The sequence below is a fragment of the Procambarus clarkii genome, chromosome 15 (assembly GCF_040958095.1).
Source record: "Procambarus clarkii isolate CNS0578487 chromosome 15, FALCON_Pclarkii_2.0, whole genome shotgun sequence".
Taxonomy (NCBI): Eukaryota; Metazoa; Arthropoda; class Malacostraca; order Decapoda; family Cambaridae; genus Procambarus; species Procambarus clarkii.
In genome coordinates, this window is record NC_091164.1 from 36,222,407 (window position 1) to 36,247,695 (window position 25,289).

Here is a 25,289-nt window from a genome sequence, read left to right on the forward strand (position 1 = left end):
CACTTTTACCCAAGTGACAATGTCACTTGGGTAAAAGGAGGGAGGTACCAAAGGAGGGAGGTACCGAATGATAAATATATCTTTCTCTTTCCTGGTAAATATAATATCCAGCATGGAGGGAACATCCCCTTCCCTCATCCTCGTAGCTTGTTTAACATGTAGAAACATGAATGTTTACAGGGTGAGGTTTACGAAATTATATAATATATATATATATATATATATATATATATATATTAGTATATTTTGGTAGCAGTCTTTCCTGTAGACATATTTTATTAAATATGACCGAAAAAGTAAGATTAATAATTCTAACACGAATTTTCTCAATCTTTCGTACATTATGCTTCACTGTTGGAGGTAAATCAAAAATCACTTCTCCAAAATTCATTTTTATTTCTAGTCTGACGCGACACGGGCGCGTTTCGTAAAACTTATTACATTTTCAAAGACTTCACAAATACACAACTGATTAGAACTTGCGTTTCCCTGATTTTATATCTACATTTGAGTGAGGTGGGAAGGGTGATGTGGCATTACATTTGAGTGAGGTGGGAAGGATGATGTGGCATTAGAGGATATTAATAGGGTATTAAAAGTATCAACACAAGACAGAACACGAAACAATGGATATTGAATAGAAGTGTTTGTAGAAAGCCTATTGGTCCATATTTCTTGATGCTTCTATATTGGAGCGGAGTCTTGAGGTGGGTAGAATATAGTTGTGCAATAATTGGCTGTTGATTGCTGGTGTTGACTTCTTGATGTGTAGTGCCTCGCAAACGTCAAGCCGCCTGCTATCGCTGTATCTATCGATGATTTCTGTGTTGTTTACTAGGATTTCTCTGGCGATGGTTTGGTTATGGGAAGAGATTATATGTTCCTTAATGGAGCCCTGTTGTTTATGCATCGTTAAACGCCTAGAAAGAGATGTTGTTGTCTTGCCTATATACTGGGTTTTTTGGAGCTTACAGTCCCCAAGTGGGCATTTGAAGGCATAGACGACGTTAGTCTCTTTTAAAGCGTTCTGTTTCGTGTCTGGAGAGTTTCTCATGAGTAGGCTGGCCGTTTTTCTGGTTTTATAGTAAATCGTCAGTTGTATCCTCTGATTTTTGTCTGTAGGGATAACGTTTCTATTAACAATATCTTTCAGGACCCTTTCCTCTGTTTTATGAGCTGTGGAAAAGAAGTTCCTGTAAAATAGTCTAATAGGGGGTATAGGTGTTGTGTTAGTTGTCTCTTCGGAGGTTGCATGGCTTTTCACTTTCCTTCTTATGATGTCTTCGATGAAACCATTGGAGAAGCCGTTATTGACTAGAACCTGCCTTACCCTACAGAGTTCTTCGTCGACTTGCTTCCATTCTGAGCTGTGGCTGAGAGCACGGTCGACGTATGCGTTAACAACACTCCTCTTGTACCTGTCAGGGCAGTCGCTGTTGGCATTTAGGCACATTCCTATGTTTGTTTCCTTTGTGTAGACTGCAGTGTGGAAACCTCCGCCCTTTTCCATGACTGTTACATCTAGAAAAGGCAGCTTCCCATCCTTTTCCGTCTCGTAAGTGAAACGCAGCACGGAACTCTGCTCAAATGCCTCCTTCAGCTCCTGCAGATGTCTGACATCAGGTACCTGTGTAAAAATGTCGTCAACATACCTGCAGTATATGGCCGGTTTCAAGTTCATGTCGACTAAGACTTTTTGCTCGATGGTACCCATGTAGAAGTTTGCAAACAGGACACCTAGGGGAGAACCCATAGCGACCCCATCTACTTCCCACCTCACTCAAATGTAGATATAAAATCAGGGAAACGCAAGTTCTAATCAGTTGTGTATTTGTGAAGTCTTTGAAAATGTAATAAGTTTTACGAAACGCGCCCGTGTCGCGTCAGACTAGAAATAAAAATGAATTTTGGAGAAGTGATTTTTGATTTACCTCCAACAGTGAAGCATAATGTACGAAAGATTGAGAAAATTCGTGTTAGAATTATTAATCTTACTTTTTCGGTCATATTTAATAAAATATATATATATATATATATATATATATATATATATATATATATATATATATATATATATATATATATATATATATATATATATATATATATATAAAGTTTGTGTGTGTAATTTATATAAATAAATAATTAAATATTAATTTTGTTAATATCTTAATAATAATAAAGTTTGTGTGTGTAATTTATATAAATAAATAATTAAATATTAATTTTGTTAATATCTTTTCAGGGAAAACTTGCAAGTACAATTCGTATACAAGAGGGGCAACAAGAGCCAGAGGATGTCTACTAAGAAAATATATAAGTCTTTATCCTCACACTCTTGATATATGGTCTTCTCTGGTCTCTTTATTTTCTCTCCTCACAAATGTCCCTTTTTTTTTATTTCTTTTACGTTTCTCTCCTGTTTTTCTTGTCTTTTAATCTCTCCTTTCCTCCTCTCTTCCTTTACTTTTTATATTTGTGGTATTCATTTATGTCATTTTTATCTTGTATATTTTTCTTGTATCTTTTTCTTATCTTGTGTTTCTCTTCCCCTTCTCTTCAATGATTTCTCATTTCTCTCCTCTCTCTGTTGTTTCTGTTCTGTCTTCTCTCTCCTTGCCTTAATTTTGTTCTGTCTCCTCTTTTATTGTGTGTGTGTCTTTCTGTCTCTGTCTGTCTGTCTCTCTCTTTCTCTCTCTCTCTCTCTCTCTCTCTTTCTTTCTCTCTTTCTCTTGCTCTCTCTCTCTCTCTGGCTCTCTTGCTCTCTCTCTCTCTGGCTCTCTTGCTCTCTCTCTCACTCTCTCTGGCTCTCTTGCTCTCTCTCTCTCTGGCTCTTCTCTCTCTCTCTGGCTCTCTCTCTCTCTCTGGCTCTGGCTCTCTCTCTCTCTCTGGCTCTGGCTCTCTCTCTCTCTGGCTCTGGCTCTCTCTCTCTTTCTGGCTCTCTCTTTCTCTCTGTCTCTCTCTCTCTGGCTCTGGCTCTCTCTCTCTCTGGCTCTCTCTCTCTCTGGCTCTCTCGCTCTTGCTCTCTCTCTCTCTCTCTTTCTCTCTTTCTCTGGCTCTCTTGCTCTCTCTGGCTCTCTCTCTCTCTGGCTCTCTCTCTCTGGCTCTCTCTCTGGCTCTCTCTCTCTGGCTCTCTCTCTCTGGCTCTCTCTCTCTGGCTCTGACTCTCTCTCTAGCTCTGACTCTCTCTCTGGCTCTGGCTCTCTCTCTCTCTCTGGCTCTCTCTTTCTCTCTGGCTCTCTCTCTCTCTCTGGCTCTCTCTTTCTCTCTGGCTCTCTCTTTCTCTCTGGCTCTCTCTTTCTCTCTGGCTCTCTCTTTCTCTCTGGCTCTCTCTCTCTCTCTCTCTCTCTCTGGCTCAGACTCACTCTCTCTCTGGCTCTGGCTCACGCTCTCTCTCTGGCTCACGCTCTCTTTCTGGCTCTCGCTCTCTCTCTCTGGCTCTCATATTTCATTTGATTTAAAAATGTCTGAGATTTTTACTTAATCTAAGTTATATTGCATGGTGCTAATATGAATATTATACATGACTGTTTTTTCTTTTCTTTCTCTCTCTCTTTCTCCCTTTCTTTCTTTCTCTTTCTTTCCTTCTCTCTCTCTTTTTCTTTCTCTTTCTACATGAATATTATACTTGACTGTGTTTACATTCACTTGTAGATTTTTATTTTTAGTTAATTAGTCCTAAACTTTTGATTAATAGATTTTTATTATTAGTCATAGAAAAACTATAGTGTTATATGTATACTCGGAAAATTTTACTTGTTTTAGTTTTAAGTAACAATAACTGCTTGTAACGTCAGACTGATCTCAGCATGACATGAATCACAGGCTGCTTGATCACAAAATCTATTGTGTTCACATATTGCATATATAGATTTTTATAGATTTTTAAATTTTTACTTTTATATTCTGTTATAGATATAGTCTATATATTTCGAGCTATTACATATATTTTGTTGTATTACTCATTCTTAATTAAATAAATATAATATTTTAATTCTCTTTTTGTACCCTATTTATTTGTAATTTACACATACATATATAGGATGTCCATTTCTTTCTCAGATATGTCTTCTTTCTTTCTCTCCCTTTCTATTTCAGATATGAATTAAAAAATTATTATACCCTAATTTACCCTAAACGTTTTAATGTAGGTAATTAAAAGATTATAAAAAAGTTTTTAGAAATGTTAATTATTTACGTTCTAAGGTTGTATATAAAAGTTCTCAAAAAACCTTTTCTAAACGTAATTATAAACGTGCTGAAAACAATGAAATGTCGTTTTTAGGATGTTTTAAAAACATGAAAATGTTTGCTGGGTGGGAGGCGCTCTTGAATGAAATATTGACATATCGCTGGAACATTGGTTATAGAATTGTCTCTAAATTCACGTATCTTTTCGCACTCCATCACATAGTGACGGAGGGTGTGCGAATAATTTTGTTGACACAGTTTACATTTGGTCAGGTGGTAGCTTGCGGTAATTAAACGGACCCGTGTGTTATGTTTACGATTGCGGGCGGCGTCCTTACCAAGCCGGGATTATGTCCACAACATCACTAAATTTCATTTAATGACAATATGCCTGTTAAGTAGAAGATTTTAATTATTATTTGCATTATATTGTCGTTTTAATCGTGAACACGTACACATATGTGAAACGTCGGAAGTGGTAAAAATATTGTGCGATGTTGTCAATGTACGGAGTGTCTAAACTGCAACTACATGTATATATAATATTAATAATTTTGTAACTAGTGTCACAAATTGTTATTTGCTTAGCTAAACGAACTAGAGGGTTCAGTTCCTGAACCGATTATGTGCCTCTGTAATCCTTTACACCACCGCCCACGGGATGTGTATGGGGTGCATAATAAGGAAAGAAATGGAGTTGAATTGGCCTGATTAAGACTTTATGACCATGTAATCTATGTTTTGCTCCACTACTTACTGGTTGAGTATGGGGTGCATAACAAATAATAGCCTCCTTCGGGGGCGCCTTGTTTCTAAACGTGTTAGTCTTAAATCCTTTAATCTCAAATCTTGCTACAATGTACCTCTTAATATATGTTATGTACTCTCGCAACCCAATGTACCTTCTTGTATATAAATAAATAGATTTCAACTGTAAGGGGGGTACCCAGCAAACATTTTCACGTTTTTAAAACATTCTAAAAACAACATTTCATTGTTTTCAGCACGTTTATAATTACGTTTTAAAAATGTTTTTTGAGAATTTTTATATATGACCTTAGAACGTAAATATATAACATTTAAAAAAACCTTTTTATAATATTTTAATTACCTACAAAATAACGTTTAGGGTAAATCAGGGTATAATAATTTTTTAAATTATATCTGAAATAGAAAGGGAGAGAAAGAAAGAAGACATATCTGAGAAAGAAATGGACATCCTATATATGTACGTGTAAATTACAAATAAGTAGGGTACAAAAAGAGAATTAAAATATTATATTTATTTAAGATTGAGTAATACAACAAAATATATGTAATAGCTCGAAATATAGACTATATCTATAACAGAATATAAAAGTAAAAATCTAAAAATCTATAAAAATTTATATATGCAATATGTGAACACAATAGATTTCGTGATCAAGCAGGCTGTGATTCATGTCATGCTGAGATCAGTCTGACGTTACAAGCAGTTATTGTTACTTAAAACTAAAACAAGTAAAATTTCCCGAGTATACATATAACACTATAGTTTTTCTATGACTAAAAATAAAAATCTATAAATCAAAAGTTTAGGACTAATTAACTAAAAATAAAAATCTACAAGTGAATGTAAACACAGTCAAGTATAATATTCATGTAGAAAGAGAGAGAGAAGATTTCTTTCTTTCAGAGAAAGAAAGAGAAAAAGAAAGAGAAAGAAAACAAGAGAAAGAAAGAGAAAGAAAGAAAAAGAAAGAGAAAGAAAAAGAAAGATAGAAAGAAAAAAGAAAGAGAGACAAAATGTATATTATTCAAGAGAACTTGACAATTAAGCACCTTCAAACAATTCATGATCAAGCAGGCTGTGATTCATGTCATGCCGAGATCAGTCTGACGTCACAAGCAGTTATTGTTACTTAAAACTAAAACAAGTAAAATTTCCTGAGTATACATTATATACTATATAACATAACACTATAGTTTTTCTATGACTAAAAATACAAATTGTAAATCATTTATTCAAATTATAAAGTAAAATCTTAAAGTTTAGGACTAATTAACTAAAAATATAAATCTACAAGTGAATGTAAACACAGTTAAGTATAATATTCATGTAGAAAGTGAAAGATTTTTCTTTCTTTCAGAGAAAGAAAGAAATAGAAAAAGAAAGAGAAAAAGAAAGAGAAAGAAAGAGAAAAAGAAAGAAAGAAAGAGAGAAAGAAAACAAAAGAGAAAGAAAGAAAAAGAAAGATAGAAAGAAAAAAGAGAAAAAAAATATATTATTCAAGAAAACTTGACAATTAAGCACCTTCAAACAATTCATCGTCAAGCAGGCTGTGATTCATGTCATGCTGAGATCAGTCTGACGTCACAAGCAGTTATTGTTACTTAAAACTAAAACAAGTAAAATTTCCTGAGTATACACTATATACTATAACACTATAGTTTTTCTATGACTAAAAATACAAATTGTAAATCATTTATTCAAATGTTAGCACCATGCAAGAAGAGAGGAGACAGAACAAAATTAAGGCAAGGGGAGAGAAGACAGAATAGAAACAACAGAGAGGGGAGAGAGAAATGAGAGAACATTGAAGAGAAGGGGAAGAGAAAGACAAGATAAGAAAAAGATACAAGATAAAAACGACGCAAGTGAATTCCACAAATGTAAAAAGTAAAGGAAGAAAGAAGCTAGAAGAGACAGAAAACGAGAGGTGTTAGAAGAGAGGAGGAAAGGAGAGATAAAAAGAGACAAGAAAAACAGGAGAGAAACGTAAAAGAAATTAAAAAAAAGGGACATTTGTGAGGAGAGAAAATAAAGAGACCAGAGAAGACCATATATCAAGAGTGAGGATAAACACTTAATTGTGAATTTTCTTAGTAGACATCCTCTGCCTCTTGTTGCCCCTCTTGTATACGAATCGTACTTGCAAGTTTTCCCTGAAAAGATATTAACAAAATTAATTAATATTTATTTGTTTATATAAATTACACACACACAAATATATATATATATATATATATATATATATATATATATATATATATATATATATATATATGTATATATGTATATATATATATATATATGTATATATATGCGGAAAATCCACAGAGAAATATGAAATGAGGTGAACGTTTCGGCTTTGTTAAAGCCTTTGTCAACACCAGACTGATTGAGTCTGGTGTTGACAAAGGCTTTAACAAAGCCGAAACGTTCACCTCATTTCATATTTCTCTGTGGATTTTCCGCATAAAATGATCAGTGTTTTGTGATCGTCAATTGCATGTATATATATATATATATATATATGAGGGAAGGGGATGTTCCCTCCATGCTGGATATTATATTTACCAGGAAAGAGGAGAGATTTATCATTCAGTACCTCCCTCCCTTGGGTAAAAGTGACCATGTCTTTTTGGGACTAAAGTATGCAATGCATTATAATCTGGAAGAAAATGAGCTTGAAGCAGTTGAAAAACCTGATTTGTGGAGAGGTCATAATGGGGAACTCAGATATTTCCTTAAGGAATTTGACAGAAACACTTGCTGTTAAGACATTAGGACATCTTCGGACATTAGGACATCTTCAGAACGAGTGGATTTACAGGTCGAGAACTGGACATAAATAGGCACGAGAGAATGGTGGAGTGAGGCGAGGTACAATACGTGGACACTGCAGAGGGCCTATTGGCCCATCCGATGCAGCAACCACACACAGGCCCAAACATAGATTGGGAGATGGCTTCTTCAATAATGAATTGTAAAAATACTTATAACAGAAACATAATTGGATCTGCTTTGATACAGATCACAAAAGAAAGTAAATTGAACATTAGCAGCGGTTTATATAACTTAGATCCATTTTTAATAGATCAATTAAAGGGCGATTTAAGTAGGATCATTGGAACACATTTGTCTCACTAATTCATTGTAAATATTTACTATTTTTATGCTATGATAATCCATGTTTGGGCCTGTGTGTGGTTCCTGCATCGGAAAAATTCTTGTTTCAATTTTCCTCTGTGGTCTGACACTGACTATCTATCTATCTATCTATATATCTATCTATATATCTATCTATATATCTATATATATATATATATATATATATATATATATATATATATATATATATATATATATATATATGTCGTACTTAGTAGCCAGAATGCACTTCTCAGCCTACTATGCAAGGCCCGATTTGCCTAATAAGCCAAGTTTTCATGAATTAATATATTTTCTCTAATTTTTTTCTTATGAAAAGATAAAGCTACCCATTTCATTATATATGAGGTCAATTTTTTTTATTGGAGGTAAAATTAACGTAGATATATGACCGAACCTAACCAACCCTACCTAACCTAACCTATCTTTATAGGTTAGGTTGCGTTAGATAGCCGAAAAAGTTAGGTTAGGTAATCGAAAAACAATTATTTCATGAAAACTTGGCTTATTAGGCAAATCAGGCCTTGCATTGTAGGCTGAGAAGTGTGTTCTGGCTACTAGGTACGATATATATATATATATATATATATATATATATATATATATATATATATATATATATATATATATATATATATATATATATAAACAGATAATTAGTGAAAACAAAAAAAAATTAAATTATTTTACCTTGTACCTAGATCCACCAGGCCTGTTTGGAGCATGTTTAAGTACTTCAGAAATTTGAAAGGTCACGTCTTCCACCTTAACTTGCGGATGTGCGTTGATAGATGATTCTGTAAAATTAAGTTATTTATATAACAAATTCTGTATAACAATAATATTCTGTAAAATTAAAAGTAATTTACACATCAGATAAAACTCTCCAGAGATGGTGATACACAACATATAAAAGACAAGTTTCAGAACAAGATATGCATTTAGGAATAAGGTTCCGTACATGTAGGTAGCACATGAGAAAAAAAGTGGAAGGTGATCAAGTTTATATTAACATGTTAACGGCTTTATTGAGGCTTTGCAAGAATGAAAAAATATTACTAATATAATCTCACCGACCAATGAATTGTACGTTGTTTAAAAGTCAATTATTTACATTATTATTATTATTTAATACTAATGATATAAAAATGCATTTTGCAATCTACTATTTATGCAAGTATTAACCACAGGATCATGAAATAAACTGCAAAATACTGTAAAGGATAAACCAATTAAGTTTACATTTTCCCATAGCTAAGTCAGTCAGTTCTACAGTACTAGCAGCAGAGAACAATTATGACCAACCTCTATTAAATGAAACAATCTTAAGAGCAAGTGATAGAAATATAATCATTTATACTTAATGTACACTTAATTTGAACTTAAAATTTTTATTTTTTAGTGAATTTTAAATAAAAAAAAATTATTTAATTTTTTTGTTACTTACTTAAAATAACATTATATAGTTCTTGTTTTTCTAGAAATGCTAATTTCTTCTTTTGTCCTTTTAGGCTGTATAATGACCAAAGGCCGTTTGTTCCTATCTTCTTCATCATTCTTCGAACCGTAGTTGCACAATCAGACCCACGTACACTGGTTAAAAGCAACACCTAAAAGCAACAACAAAAATGTAGTACACTAGTAATTTTGATATATGTATGTATGTATGTATGTATGTATGTATGTATGTATGTATGTATGTGTATGTATGTGTATGTATACATATATATATATATATATATATATATATATATATATATATATATATATATATATATATATATATATATATATATATATATCTATATCTATATATATATCTATATATATATCTATATATATATCTATATATATATCTATATATATATATATATATATATATATATATATATATATATATATATATATATATATATATATATATATATATATATATATATATATATATGCGAACAAGCCTGAATGGCTATATATATTTTTATATATATATATATATATATTGGTGTATACTGGCAGCAGGTTTTCTTTCAAACATGTTTCATTGAATATGACCGCATATTCTGTATTTATTATTTTCTGGTTTAGGGCTTCTATCCCTCTAACTATTTTCTTAGCATCAGGGCTTAATTGAAATAGGAGTTCTCCAAAACTCATTTTCGTACTTTTAAGGTGAAGAAAAGAAGTGATTTACTATAGAGTGTATTACACTTATTTATATAATTTGCACGACGTTTCAAACCTCCATGGTTCATTCTCAAGTGAACAGATCTTACAATACTAGTTGATTTTATACCCGCACTGGGTCAGGTGATAATACAATGAAGGTGAAAACATGGGGGGATACATAAGGGATAAATGTGAGGTGAAACTAGTATTGCAAGATCTGTTCACTTGAGAATGAACCATGGAGGTTCGAAACGTCGTGCAAATTATATAAATAAGTGTAATACACTCTATAGTAAATCACTTCTTTTCTTCACCTTAAAAGTACGAAAATGAGTTTTGGAGAACTCCTATTTCAAATAAGCCCTGATGCTAAGAAAATAGTTAGAGGGATAGAAGCCCTAAACCAGAAAATAATAAATACAGAATATGCGGTCATATTCAATGAAACACACACATATATATATATATATATATATATATATATATATATATATATATAGATATATATATATATATATATATATATATATATATATATATATCATAACTTATGATAAGGCATCTTATCATAAATAACATCTCAACAAAAATCACATCATTCTAGGAGGTGATTTCAATATTGACCTGGGTCTACAAAATAACCCTCTAGTTGACTGTTTCCATAACAGCATGTAATCCTCTATGATAATCCCCACAATCACCAAGCACTAGACCAAAGTTCTCAAGTCAAGCCTAGCCTCGGGCCGGGCTTGGGGAGTAGAAGAACTCCCAGACCCCCATCAAGCAGATAAGTGTGTGTGTTATGAAGAGATACATCTCAACGACTAACAAAATTGGCAAGAGAAATATAGTCGTTGAAATGTAAGCCTCATCCTAACCATACACTCAAGACCTTGAGAAAGCACTCAGGAGAGTGTGAAAGACTCTGTGTTAATATTACATAATTTACAAATACGTAAGTGTTATATTTTATCCTATCCTATATAAACAAGATTATATCATTATTCTTATTATTTAGCAATTTTATCTTTTCTGCATGAACTATCAAAAAAATTTAATTAGAAAATTAGCAAATATCTGTAATATTTAAGATGAAAAATTGAAGGAAACATTACTGTTAAAATACCACTTACAAATTTTGTTCTGAAACTCGATTCCGCTAACTTCCTATTGAGAACATTAAGATCACCTTCTGCAGCAATAGGATTTGGTATTAGATCTTCTATGATCTTGTCTGTTTCTTTTGTAGTCAAAGTTGCTTTCAATATCTTCACATCACTTTTCAGTTCATTCACATCACTTTTCAGTTCATTCACATCACTTTTCAGTTCATTCACATCACTTTTCAGTTCATTCACTTCAGTGTATATGGCCTGCAACATGTTACCTGGAAATTTATACAGTATATAGAAAGTGTACATGCTATTATATTACATATCTTGAATGTACATTTAAAATAAAAGCATTATAAAGTATATTTTAAAATAACTGACACTGAGAAAGCACCCAAAAAGTAGGCTATGACTGATGTGATAGATAATGGGATAATTTCTTAGTAATTATGAAACTGCTTATATAATTGGAAGCAAATTCAGCAATCTAACCTGCTCAGTTTGCAGTCTACTTCAACATGAAACTTATGCCTATCACCCATAGGGTACATATAGGTTATAGGCTACATAATAAATTAATTAAACTTTCAAAACTTACTCATATTCTGCATCATTTCTTTCAAACTCCCATCGTTCTTGTCTGGTGACTTTGGGTCGAATAAATTCCTTGACCTTGGAGTCCTAACGACTGAAGTACTTGGCGTGACCAGCTCATTGTCTTTAAGATTGCAAGATTTAGCTATTAAAATCTAACTACTGTACTGTATAATCAACAAATTTCATGAGCTTTTACTACTGCATACTAATATTATAAGTTATACTATATGTCTACATCACATTTAAACTACCCAACATCAGAAAGAGGGTGAGCCAACATCAGAGAGGGGGGGGGGGTTATCATGGGAGAGAGGAGGGCCAACATGAGAAGAGAAGAAAAAAGAAAAGAAAGAAATAAATAAAGAAAAAGAAAGATAGAGAGACATACAGAGACAGACAGACACATACACACAGAATAAGAAGAGGTGACAGAACAAAATTAACAAAAATTTCAACATGAGAAAAGGGAGGTCAAAATGAGAGAGAGAATGAGGGTCAACATGAGAGAGTGGGTCAACATGATATATATTTTAAATAATTACTTATTACCTTCATGAAGAAATACTGATGGCGTCAACGGTGTATTGTGAAGTGTAGTCTTCACTGGAGACTGCTTTTGTAGGACTGTTCTATTAGCTGAAAAGTAGTTATGTTTATTTCAAACACTCGTTAACCAAATAATATTTTAAAGACTTTAATATAGTTTGAACTAACATGAGAGAGGTGGGGGTCAACATGAAATACACATTTTAAAAATTAACTTATTACCTTCATGAGGAAATACTGATGGCGTTGAAGGTGTATTGTGAAGTGTAGTCTTCACTGGAGACGGCTTTTGTAGGACTGTTCTATTAGCTGAAAAGGAGTTAATTAACTTAAGGTAAGGGACAAATTAACACGTAAGGTAAAGGTAAGATAAAGGACAAATTAACACGTAAGGGACAAACAAAAAGAAAAGTAATAACAAACCTGCTTGTTTCTAGTGACTAGATCAAAGGAAAACCAAAATTTCCCTGAACTGTGACAAGTGAAAAGCACCTGCTAGACAAAGTGGGAAAAGTTCACTAGACCCCATATGCACATAAAAGAATAATATACTTAATATTAAACAATTAGAAATAAACACATATTTCTATACAGAAATTCCAGATAAGCATAAAAATTACTCAAAGCTTCTAGTACTTCCAGAAGGAATTAAACAAAAAAAAAAAAAAAAAAAAACAGCAAGAACTAAGTTTAGAGCAGTTTTTAGTTTTTTTTAAACCAAAAGCATAAATAACCAAAGGAAGCATGGTTAAATATCAATTTAGAACTTTTAATGTTATTTACTACTAATCCTTACATTCACTTAATATACCAGAATAATATGGTATTTGCGGAGGACTTATTTCTTTTGAAGGTGTATTCTCATATGAAGATGGCGAACACTTCTTCTTGGATTGAGACGAGTGATGATTGCCTGAAATTATTTAAATTGTTTAATGTATTGAATGGCATTTTTCAAGTTGCAAATTTTTTTTAAATTACTGTAGTAGGTTATCAATGCTTACGTTTGTTATTCTCGGAATTCTCTTCTTCATATTTGAAGCATGGTTTCCTTTTTCGTTGTCGAGGATAGCCCATATCGTCTTCAGTTTCGACATTTGAAGTGTCTTCCGCAGCTAAGCATCTTCGTTTTGCAACGTCAAAATCATCTGTAATAATTGAATATAATTAGTAATATATCAGCGAGATATATATTTATCGTTACCTAGTAGAGTAGTGAACACTAAGAAATAACTTAAATCAGCTTCCTAAAGAGATGTTTAATAAAACAACGTACATGATTTGGAACTTATAACTGGGGCACAAAAGTCTTAAGTAGCTATGAGGAAACCCATCTTGTGATTAAAATATAATTATAATGCTGTTTTTGTCTGCAGTGTTAAAGTTATGGTGAATGAATGAATAGGTGTCTTGTATCTTAAATCTTAATAATTATAAATTTAATACCTACCAGTTGTTGATAGGATTGTTGATACGACATGCACTCGCCAATTTGTCGTGTCTGGCTTTTCGTGCTTTTGGGCACTAACTGTATGCCTGCTCCGTGGCCACCAGCACAATATGGTTTCCTGAAAAGTCAAAATAAACTGTTACATGCTAATTTTAGCACTAATTTGGAATATTTTTAAAGCAACTCAATATATGCAATTTTTTAGTTTCAAAGTAATGCTTACATCATCAGATTTTTTAATCCAGGTTGTGGAGATGATACCCACACTACGATCATTGAAGCCTACCACTGCATACCGCTTTTCAGATGTCATCTACAAAATTGAAAAATCTTATTAAGGGTTGTTCTCCCCAAAAAAAGAAATTAGCATAAAGTTGGTAATAGATTTACTTGATTATGTCAATCATAGATTAGCCACATTTGTAAATGATTTTCGGTTGGTATAAACAGTAGCTGCCATGTATGGACTAAAAGGCTTAATACAGTTTTATCTATTAATGTGCTCTCAAAATATTAATAATTTTCATGAAATACAGGGTAATGGGATTTTTAAACAGGTAAATATTGGTCAAAAGATAATAGCTTTAATAAAAAACAAAATTGTGAATCTCATTAACTTACAATATTAGTTCAAACTATTATTAAAGCATGGATACAGTATTTAAATACGTACTTGTCATAAGTCATGTAGTATTGACAGAAAAGTATTTGCGCTTTCTGTCTCGATCATCATACCTGTGCGGTTTAGTTTTCTTGCTGGAATCACCTTCATGGATGAATTCCTAGTAAGAACCTTAAATGCTCCAATTAATTTGGAGTTACAAGGTTTCTCAAAGAGAGGTATACTTCTCGAATATACCCTGCAAAGGAACATGCTGTCTCCATTTTCATCGGTGTCACTGACAGTGTCCAAAACTTGGCAGCAAGTTTCATTATTCAGCAAATAGGCATTGTTTGGTGCCTTGGTATATATTTTATGTTCTGTATTTGGTGTATAAATCCTTTGAGCATGCTGCATCTCTTTCAGCCTCTTTGCAATTTGAACAAGAGGGTTTTTACTTGATCGAACCATATTCTTAACCTGCTGCAGGTAATTTTCAAATGGAAATGCTGAACATCTGTCCAAACTACCAAACTCTTTGGCATCAGAGGATATGTGTGTTAGGCAGTGTACATTGTACACTAAAAAATCCTTACCATACAGCTCACGAGCCTTTAACACAAAGTACAGCAAAAGATCATGTGCATATTGGCTGTAATTTAACTGAATCAATTTAGGTGATACAAGAATAGAAATGGCTACACTCAGAGTCAGGAAATGGTCATACAATTCTTTGGGTAAGATTCCCTTCAGTACAATCTTACCGGTGTAGAGAAGGAGTTGCCTGTATTCAGTCGCTTTCCATCTATCAACCTCTGAAAGACTTCGAGGTTTACGTGCAAAGTGCATAGGCACAAATTTTGTTAGTTGAATTAGACGCTGACTAATTTCATCAACTTGGCGAGCACATAATTTTACGTTTTTATTTCGTATCCAGGCAAGAAGTAACCTTTTCATAACCCCAAGACATATCTGATGCATATAGTCTATGGGAAAAGTACTCACCATATTTATATTTAAGTCACAGAATGGTGATCTACCATGGTGATGTTGAGAATTAGATTGATTACGAAAATCTTCATCTGTTCTGAGTTGTAAATTTTTCACTTGTTGATAAGTCATTCTTCCATTCCAAACACCCTCTTGGGTACATCTATCACACCCAAAGTAGCCAGAGTGGAGTTTGATTGCCTTCACCATTGCTTTTGCTGGGGCATCACATATGACTCCTTTTAGTTTTACTGGCAATGTTTTGTCATCATTTTTAAATCCATAGTGCATAATTTTTTTCAAATCCTGAATGAATTCATTTAAAAAATCTAAATCACTAGGTTTAGAGCTTCCGTATGTGAGGACTACTGGGAAAACTCTTATAGGTTTGACATTATTGATAGCACAAAGAACAGGCCATAAACTTTCATTTTTACTTCTAAATATTGGCAAACCATCAATGTTGCAAATTAAAGATATTTCTGCCAAATCTCTTATTGTTGATTTAGGATACAGCCTTAAAGTTTTCAACATTTCCTCCTCTAACCCCAAGTAGATATACATCATGCCTGATTTAGTCTCAGTAGGTATATGTTTAACTGTATTCAGTAACGAACGAGCTGTTTTTGGCAAGTCAGCATGTCCCTGTTTTCTCAATTTTTTTAATAAATTATCAATGGCATTGTGTGTTATGCCATATTTATTAACCCATACTAACAATACATCTGATAATGATTTATCATCCTCATCACCACTGCTCTCTGACTCTGATGATATTGGGTCATGCTCATCAATCATGTCCCAAGTCCAATCTCTCTCTCTCTGACTTTCCAGAGATGATGCATCTTCATTGGCTCCACAACCAATATTAGGTTCTGAATTAGATGACAAAGCAGCATGGTCATCGTCTATGCTGTTTGTTGTAACATTGGCCAAAGGATCCTGATTCAACAACTGAATCTCAACCTCATCACTATTTTCATTTTTGCCACGCTGGGACGCCTGTTCTTTTAGGCGTCGCTTTTTGGCCCGTGACATACGCTGCCATCTTGTGTGGTATTCTCTTCTTTTTTCTATAATGTGTGCATACATTCTGAAGGAGAAAGGCCAAGTGCTACATTACCAATTACTATTACAAGATTATTAGTAAAGTACTGTACTGCAAAAAGCAAATAAAATGGGGTAAACTAAACTTTGAAAACAAATAATAATTAAAACAGGTAAATTAGTAAAATAACAAAGGCTTAAGCAGACATGACTCTGCTTAAGCCATGTAAAGCAGACAGATAAGATGGCAATATATAAGGGGAAAAAATTAAAAAGCTAGGATATAAAACTAATTGAGATCAAAAGCATAAATTACTCTAGGGGAAAAAATAACAAATGACTTCATAAAAAAATTATCCAATTGCCAACAGCAACTTGGTAGTACGAGTCTAAGTCTAAGAAACAAACAAAATTTAAATGCTGTTATCTGCAATGAAACAATACATACTATTGCACGTACCGAAACATTGATGAATGTAAAAAATAGAGAACTATTTGCTGAATGTCCCATAAATGGATTTAAACTATTTTACACAAAGCGGGGGGAGAAGCCATGTATGTTAGGGAATATTTGAAATGTAGTCTCGAAAAGTACACAACTGTGATAGGAAAATTAGGTCACATGGAGGAGTGGGTCTGTATACTATGGAAGACCTTGTATGCTCGGAGCTCCTTAACATTACAAATGAGGTGGTAGAGGTATTGGGATTAAAAATAGAGAAAATAAATTTAGTGATTATTCTAATATACAAACCGCCAGATGCAATGGCCGAGGAATTCACAGAACAGATAAACAAAATGGAGAACTCGATACCTCATATTATCTTCCTAGGTGACTTCAACTTGCCTAGTCTAAGATGGAGAATAGCAAACAATAATATTATACCAGGAAATTTATCGAGACCTAACCACTCAGCTTCCTGGCAATACGTTAGTAATGAATAAATATGATATATTTACTCATTATAATGTTGGTGCTGAATGTACAACACGAAAAAACATAATTTTAATCTGAAAAAGTATCTTTTTATAAAGAAATTAGACGAAAATAAAGAGCTGGTGACGCCAAATCAAGTCGACGATCCAAGCGTCGGTTAGGTTAAGTTAGGTCAACCTAACCTAACATATTATATTTATTCATTACTAACGTATTACCAGGAAGCTTTGTGAAGCTTGTGTAGCTTGTGGTAGCTTGTGGTAATTAGACAGACCCTCATTTTAACAGAAACTTGGCTAAGTAAAGACTATACCCAACTCTACAACTTAGCTGGTTATAAAGGCATTCATAATTGCAGGCCTAGTAAAAAAGGAGGTGTTATACCAAAACAGATGCAGAACTAGGAAACAGGATTTCTTCAACAGAAATTTTGAAATTGTTCACAATTTTTGTTAGACCAAAGTTGGAGTATGCAGCAGTTGTATGGTGCCCATATCTTAGAAAGCATATCAACAAACTGGAAACGGTGCAGAGACATGCCACTAACTGGCATTAACTAAATGCCAAAAAATATGCCAAATATACTACATAAATATACATACTACACATGCACAATAATTGTCCTGGGACCTCTGATATTCATAATATATATATATATATATATATATATATATATATATATATAGGGCCATCAACACACCTCCAGCTAGGGCCACCAACACACCTCCAGGGCCACCAACACACCTCCAGGGCCACCAACACACCTCCAGGGCCACCAACACACCTCCAGGGCAACCAACACACCTCCAGGGCCACCAACACACCTCCAGGGCCATCAACACGCCTCCAGGGCCATCAACACAACACCACCATCAACACACCTCCAGCCAGGGCCACCAACACACCTCCAGGGCCACCAACACACCTCCAGGGCCACCAACACACCTCCAGGGCCATCAACACGCCTCCAGGGCCATCAACACAACACCACCATCAACACACCTCCAGCCAGGGCCACCAACACACCTCCAGGGCCACCAACACACCTCCAGGGCCACCAACACACCTCCAGGGCCATCAACACGCCTCCAGGGCCATCAACACAACACCACCATCAACACACCTCCAGCCAGGACTACCAACACACCTCCAGGGCCACCAACACACCTCCAGGGCCACCAACACACCTCCAGGGCCATCAACACGCCTCCAGGGCCATCAACACAACACCACCATCAATACACCTCCAGCCAGGGCCACCAACACACCTCCAGGGCCACCAACACACCTCCAGGGCAACCAACACACCTCCAGGGCCACCAACACACCTCCAGGGCCATCAACACGCCTCCAGGGCCATCAACACAACACCACCATCAACACACCTCCAGCCAGGGCCACCAACACACCTCCAGGGCCACCAACACACCTCCAGGGCCACCAACACACATCCAGGGCCATCAACACGCCTCCAGGGCCATCAACACAACACCACCATCAACACACCTCCAGCCAGGGCCACCAACACACCTCCAGGGCCACCAACACACCTCCAGGGCCACCAACACACATCCAGGGCCATCAACACGCCTCCAGGGCCATCAACACAACACCACCATCAACACACCTCCAGCCAGGGCCACCAACACACCTCCAGGGCCACCAACACACCTCCAGGGCCACCAACACACCTCCAGGGCCATCAACACGCCTCCAGGGCCATCAACACAACACCACCATCAACACACCTCCAGCCAGGACCACCAACACACCTCCAGGGCCACCAACACACCTCCAGGGCCACCAACACACCTCCAGGGCCATCAACACGCCTCCAGGGCCATCAACACAACACCACCATCAATACACCTCCAGCCAGGGCCACCAACACACCTCCAGGGCCACCAACACACCTCCAGGGCCACCAACACACCTCCAGGGGGTCCATAGAATTACCCCAATCATCCCAAATCAGGCCAAAACTACCCAAAACGTATTAGCATTACGTAAGTAATGAAGAAATATGGTATATTTACTTACTATAATGTTGGTGCTACACGTAGAACATGATCAAACCTATTTTTTCTCTGAAATAATCTAATTTCATAACGAAATGAGACGTAAATATGTGAGAGGTGACGCCATAGGAAGTCGACGGTCCAAGCGACAATTGTGTGGAGCGACTTATCCAAGATATATGGTCGCCTGGAGAGTGTTTGCTGCCATAACAGCCTCCTGTACACAGTGATCCAGTCGTCGTATTTCATGGCTCAAATTGTCGCAAATTTAATTGGTAATATTAACAAGTAGAATGTGTATTTATAATAATATTTTTCATAAACAGCCACAAAATATTTAATATTTATTAAAAAAAAGTGTCTGGAAGTTAAATCAATTCCACATGACAATAAATTTGTTATATAGATACTAGCGTTATTCGTTGGTATGCGTTCGCTATTTAAACTACTCCAGTCCTTTTCGTTCATAGAACACCGAACCCTACACGCTCTCTGATATATTGCTTAATTAACAAATATTCACAAATAAAGATTATATTTATATATGTTATCAGAAAGGCAGATATAAAATAGTTTGTGTTAATGCATCACAGAGATTATACCTTATTAGAGAGGAAAAATATTCATATTTTAAACAAGGCTTCTTGGCCGACGCTCTCCCTTTCGATGGGAACTATGACCTTTTGAAAATCAATGTTAATTGAATCTATATATTATAAAAAACGAAGTTTTTTATGTCATCAGAAAGACATATAAGCTGCATGTTAATACTTTGGTATAAATATAACTGAAGTGAAAGTGAAGATATATGCCTTTTTATAGTTACTTGATGGCTCGCTCAGGGAGTGTGAAGGCCTGCACACAAGCCAATCAACATGTATGTATTATTGTACATGTATGTATGATTATGTGTACATGTATATATAACATTAATAAGAGGAAATGAAGATGAAGAAATGATAAAAAGAATGGCAATAGTGGATAGTAGTAACACACTTAAGAATTATTCAGTAATAAATACAAACTCGTCCTTCACCTATGATAAAGGAAAGTCAACTTGGAAGGATTCAATTTACATGAGATTAAGATTAGGATACAAATATATCTGGCAATACGGAGTTGATGTCAGTGAAAAAGATAAGGAGTGTAAATTATGTAGTATGCCGCACGCCCACACCTTAGAACATTATGTATTATAGTGTCAACTTATTGATAACTATAGAAATAAGGAAATAAGTAATGTACCACATCAAATTGTTTGTATGTGTGATAATGGTATGATAGACAGTATACTTAGGAGCTACAAAAATTTTGCCCCAAGAGTGTAACAATTGTATGCTGTACTTACTATATTAACCTGCAATGTTAAATGGGATTCTTGTAATGTTAATTGTCTATTTGTACTTACTGAATTTGTGCGCCCCTTGAGGGACTTGAAGTAGAGGGGGTAGAAATAGCCTAAGTTACTCTATCCCTTTGAGATGTATTTTTTTCTTGTCTCAATAAACATACTTGAACTTGAACTATAAATATTTTTGGCTTCCTGACCATAAAGTTACCGCCGCAGTCGAGGGTAAGAGACCGGATGTACCCCATATACAAGCCGCACTTGCTATTAGTTCATAAAAGCTGACAACTTACCCAGATAAACATTACTTCCTAATTATATATATATATGCAAATAATACAATTAAAATGTTTAAAACATGATTATATATATGTATCATGTGGACAGTTTTTAATGTAATTTTTTCTCCTGATATTCGGGTTCTTTATTATGCTTCATCTTGAGGCAAAGCCCAATACCTTACGCCATATTGATGCTCTGTCCACAGATCATTCTCTCTCTCTCTCTCTCTCAAATCATATACATTGATGGTTTCCTACACCGCCACACGGGTGCAGCTGCAAGTGCAGTTGCCTCTACCCATCAGACAGAACTATTTGCCTTGCTTGTTACACTAAAATGTGTACAAGTGTGTGTGTCTATGTATGTATTAACACGATATACTGAACGGGGTGAGAATAGCTTGAGCTACCTCATCCATTTGTGTGTATTTTACCTCAATAAACTTATTTCAATTTCAATTTCAATTCAAGTCTCCAAACTTGATGCATTAATTGTAAGTGATTTTCTACCATCCTGCATTAATTGTAAGTGATTTCTATCATGCTTAATTGCGCGCAACTCTTTAAGACACAATTGTAACATAACCGTGTCTGAAGCTAGACAGAAAACACAACATTATTAGTGATGGTAACATAAGCCATTTCATGTGAATTCCATCTTCGTTGACCTCCGAAACTTGAAGAATGGTCCAGAAAATAGCTACTAAAGTTTAAGTCAAGTGTGAAGATACTTTAGTTGATACTTAGATACTTCCAATAAGTGTAAACATAAGTGCTGACGATGCTACCTTTGAGTGTATAAAGGTTCCTGCAAATGTTGAATTTTCTGAGGACAAGACGGCTGCAGAAATCCTTAAAAGTTGTGGACGACAAACGATAAACAGCCGTATGCCAGTTCGTGTTAAAGGGGATGGGAATTGTTTATTCAATGCCATCTCACTTGCTGTGTGTGGGGACGAGACAAGATCAGGAGAAATTAGAGCAAGAACTACTATTGAAATAATAGACCAATGCGACTGGTATATGTCACAGCATGATAATACGGATTTAAACCTGGTGTCTCCTGATTTCAATGAAGTTTGTCTGTATTCTGCCATCCCTGGAAAAGATTCATCAGTTATGACAATGTATGCAGCAAGTTCTGTTGTAAACAGAGAAATAATATCTGTATATCCGTCTGTCAACGGCATGCTTGACAAATGTATAGGTATTCTCAATACCAAAATTATCCCTCGGTGTGAGGGATACAGGCAGGATCCCATTTATATTATGTGGAGCGGCAATCTCAAGGAAGGGGATAAATCATGGACACCTAACCATTTTGTTCCATTAATGTCCTTGCCTCCACTGGGTCACATATCCATAAACAGTACCCAGTTACTAAGCACTATTACATCCACACCTCTAAGTTTGTGTCAATCACCATTATCTGTACCCCCTATGTATACATCAACTCCAGTCGGAAAGGATTTTACTACTTTTGTGTCCAAAATACAGTATGACTTTAAGGAGACACACACTTTGTTAAAAAAACCTCAATTGTCGACTGATAACGATAGCGAAAGCTCTGGCAAGCTTCGCAATGGAAAATTTTTAGCTGTAGAAGAAGTCTATTGGCATTTGCGAGAGAACAAGGTGTTTAAAAGTGTCCCAAATGGGCCTAAAGAAGATACATTTTATGTGGTTGACAATTCACATAATCTTACTAAGGGCGCCAAAACACGGTCGACCTTTCCAGACGACTGTGGAGTGTGGAACAGTGCCAGAGGTACTACCGTGAACTCCTTATTCATATGGGATAATAATAATCGTTTGAGGATAATATATTTGAGAAATGAGATATTTTGTAAAAGAGTATTATCAAAAGGGAAAACGCAGTGGGTTCCCTTAGAACCTCAGCCCTCCCCAGATACTCTCATCACAATGCACCGTTATTACACAGTCCTCAAAGGGCAGGAAAGCTTTAAGAAAAGAGTAACTGTTATTAAAGAGCTGGAGTCTGTAGCTATTGTAGAATACTGTGGCAAGCAAACAGGAGAGACGATGCATGGAAATTCACAAAACAACATTCCATATGTTCGGACCAGGCCTGAAGTTTTAGAAAATATAGGCAAGATGGTTAAGATCCAACCTCCACGAGAGGTTTATCAAAATCTGCTTATGGAAGAATCATGTTTAGCCCCAAGAGACTTCCAACAGGTAAGGAGTAAAAAATATCATGACAAGATAAAGGAACGCAAACCTATTCATAGGCACAATGTTGCTGATGACGTTTTACATGTAATTAGCATGATTAATACCCATGATTATGTAAAGAAGATAATTATTAAGCCGAACAAAGTCCCCTGTGTGGTACTGTATTCCAAGGAACAACTTGAAGATCTCAAGCAACATTTGTGTGCTGCAGGAATGGAAAACCCTAATGTTATCGGTGTTGACAGGACTTTCAATCTTGGCCCTTGTTATTTAACAACACTTGTGTACAAGAACACTACTGTAGTAACAAAAGAAAAATCAAGCAACCCTATATTCCTCGGGCCCATGTATTTACACTGGGATGGTGAATACGAGACTTACTTATCATTTTTCTCCCACCTAAGAGGCAAACTCGATAACTGTATTAACAACTCGAATGTAATGATTGGTAGTGATCAGGAAATCGCGTTAAGAAAGGCACTTATGTGTTGTTTTCCGAAGGCAACATTGTTATTGTGTAGTAACCATCTGAAAGAAAATGTTCGCCACTATTTAACGGATAATATAGGATGCACGAACACCGATAGGATTCGTATCCAAAAGAAAATATTTGGTACAAATGGGTTAGAAGTGTTTGTGAGGATCAGTTTGAAAGGGGAATCAACAATCTCATATTTTACTTTTACAAATACCCAAAGTTCAAAGATTATTTTGATAGTCGTTTGAAATCTTCTTTATGGAATTATGTGTGTGTACCTCACGCAAAAGCCAAAATGGACACGTTATGGACTAATAACAATTGTGAGTCACTAAACCATATCCTGAAACTGACTATTGATTGGAAACCCCAAAAACTGCCAGAATTAATTGAAAAAATTTGCAATGTTTCAACGCTCCAAATGCTAGATCTGAGGAGAGCATTACACGGAGAAGGCAATTATATAATATCATCCAATTTAGATAAGTACCTGGTTCCTAAGGAAGTTTGGGACCAAAAAACTAAAGATGAAAAGAGAAATTACTTATGGTGCTTTATATCAAGAAAACCTTATAATGAAAATACTAAAATGTATGACAAAAACAAAATTTTTTCAATCCCAAAAACATTTGGAATTGCCAAAAAACCATATCAGCGTAAGCGCCCCCGAAGTGAAAGAGCAGTTTAATGCTATATAATAAATGTGTTTTGGAAATAGTAGCTGACGATTTTGTGTTGATATTGCATATCTCTTACCTAATTTGTATTATGAAATATGACATGATAGTGCGTTACAGACTTCAGTTAGGAAATAATTGGACTTGTAATGTGATTACTGATCCATCTGTATCCCAGTCATTTTACTATGTTAATTTTATGTAATTTATTCTTAAGCTTAATAACATTATTTAAATGTGCTAAATTTCCATTTATATATATATATATATATATATATATATATATATATATATATATATATATATATATTTCTGTATGTTTGGTGTATACTTTGCGGCCCCGACATACAAAGTGAATACCATGTATATATAGTGCCATAGTGAAATATACATCTCAAAGTGCCAACTCCGATACTCAGTGCCATACACACCACAAAGTGTCAACCCCAGTTTATAGTGTCATACATATAACAAAGTGCCAACCCCATATTCTCAGTGTCATACATACCCTGGTGTACATATATGTGAATGTATATTGTGTGTCATGTGTATAGCCCACTCGATACCACGCCTCCCCCCCCAAACCGACCCCATCCCCCCCCCCCCGCACCTCACTACCTGAGCTGACCCTCGCCCCACCGGCCTCCACACCCAGCCGCGGCCTCCACACCCAGCCGCGGCCTCCACACCCAGCTGATGCCTCCACACCCAGCCGCGGCC

The 25,289-nt window shown here is 35.2% G+C and overlaps 2 protein-coding genes across 3 annotated transcripts; both read right to left on the reverse strand.

The window, feature by feature from the left end:
* Positions 1–6,191: 6,191 nt before the first annotated feature.
* On the reverse strand, positions 6,192–13,183 carry LOC138365126 (uncharacterized). 2 transcript variants are annotated; one of them, XM_069325224.1, is made up of 6 exons: positions 12,550–13,183; positions 12,002–12,121; positions 11,425–11,678; positions 9,573–9,735; positions 8,816–8,922; positions 6,192–7,116 (listed from the first exon to the last, which is right to left on the reverse strand). In XM_069325224.1, exons 2-6 carry the CDS (start codon positions 12,015–12,017, stop codon positions 7,054–7,056), a joined length of 603 nt encoding a protein of 200 aa, XP_069181325.1. In that variant the 5' UTR covers positions 12,018–12,121; positions 12,550–13,183; the 3' UTR covers positions 6,192–7,053. The 2 variants fall into 2 exon arrangements, with proteins under 2 accessions (XP_069181325.1, XP_069181324.1); XM_069325223.1 differs by lacking the exons at positions 12,002–12,121; positions 12,550–13,183 and having other exon boundaries at positions 11,425–11,784.
* A 181-nt stretch (positions 13,184–13,364) lies between these two features.
* LOC138365127 (uncharacterized) lies at positions 13,365–14,813 on the reverse strand. The gene is made up of 3 exons (XM_069325225.1): positions 14,220–14,813; positions 13,997–14,114; positions 13,365–13,694 (listed from the first exon to the last, which is right to left on the reverse strand). The coding sequence occupies exons 1-3, from the start codon at positions 14,307–14,309 to the stop codon at positions 13,540–13,542; spliced, it is 363 nt and encodes a 120-aa protein (XP_069181326.1). The 5' UTR covers positions 14,310–14,813; the 3' UTR covers positions 13,365–13,539.
* Between the last annotated feature and the right edge of the window lie 10,476 nt (positions 14,814–25,289).

Bases quoted from the DNA above. Each gene is read 5' to 3' on its own strand.
- LOC138365126 (XM_069325223.1), bottom strand. From the start codon at position 11,712: ATGTACACTTTCTATATACTGTATAAATTTCCAGGTAACATGTTGCAG. The intron at 8,923-9,572 runs GTAAGTAACAAA...TTAATTTTACAG, and splicing joins ACTATATAATGTTATTTTAA to AATCATCTATCAACGCACAT. The intron at 7,117-8,815 runs GTAAAATAATTT...ATATCTTTTCAG, and splicing joins CTGGTGGATCTAGGTACAAG to GGAAAACTTGCAAGTACGAT.
- LOC138365127 (XM_069325225.1), bottom strand. From the start codon at position 14,309: ATGACATCTGAAAAGCGGTATGCAGTGGTAGGCTTCAATGATCGTAGT. The intron at 14,115-14,219 runs GTAAGCATTACT...TTGACTTTTCAG, and splicing joins GGATTAAAAAATCTGATGAT to GAAACCATATTGTGCTGGTG. The intron at 13,695-13,996 runs GTAGGTATTAAA...CAATTATTACAG, and splicing joins AACAATCCTATCAACAACTG to ATGATTTTGACGTTGCAAAA.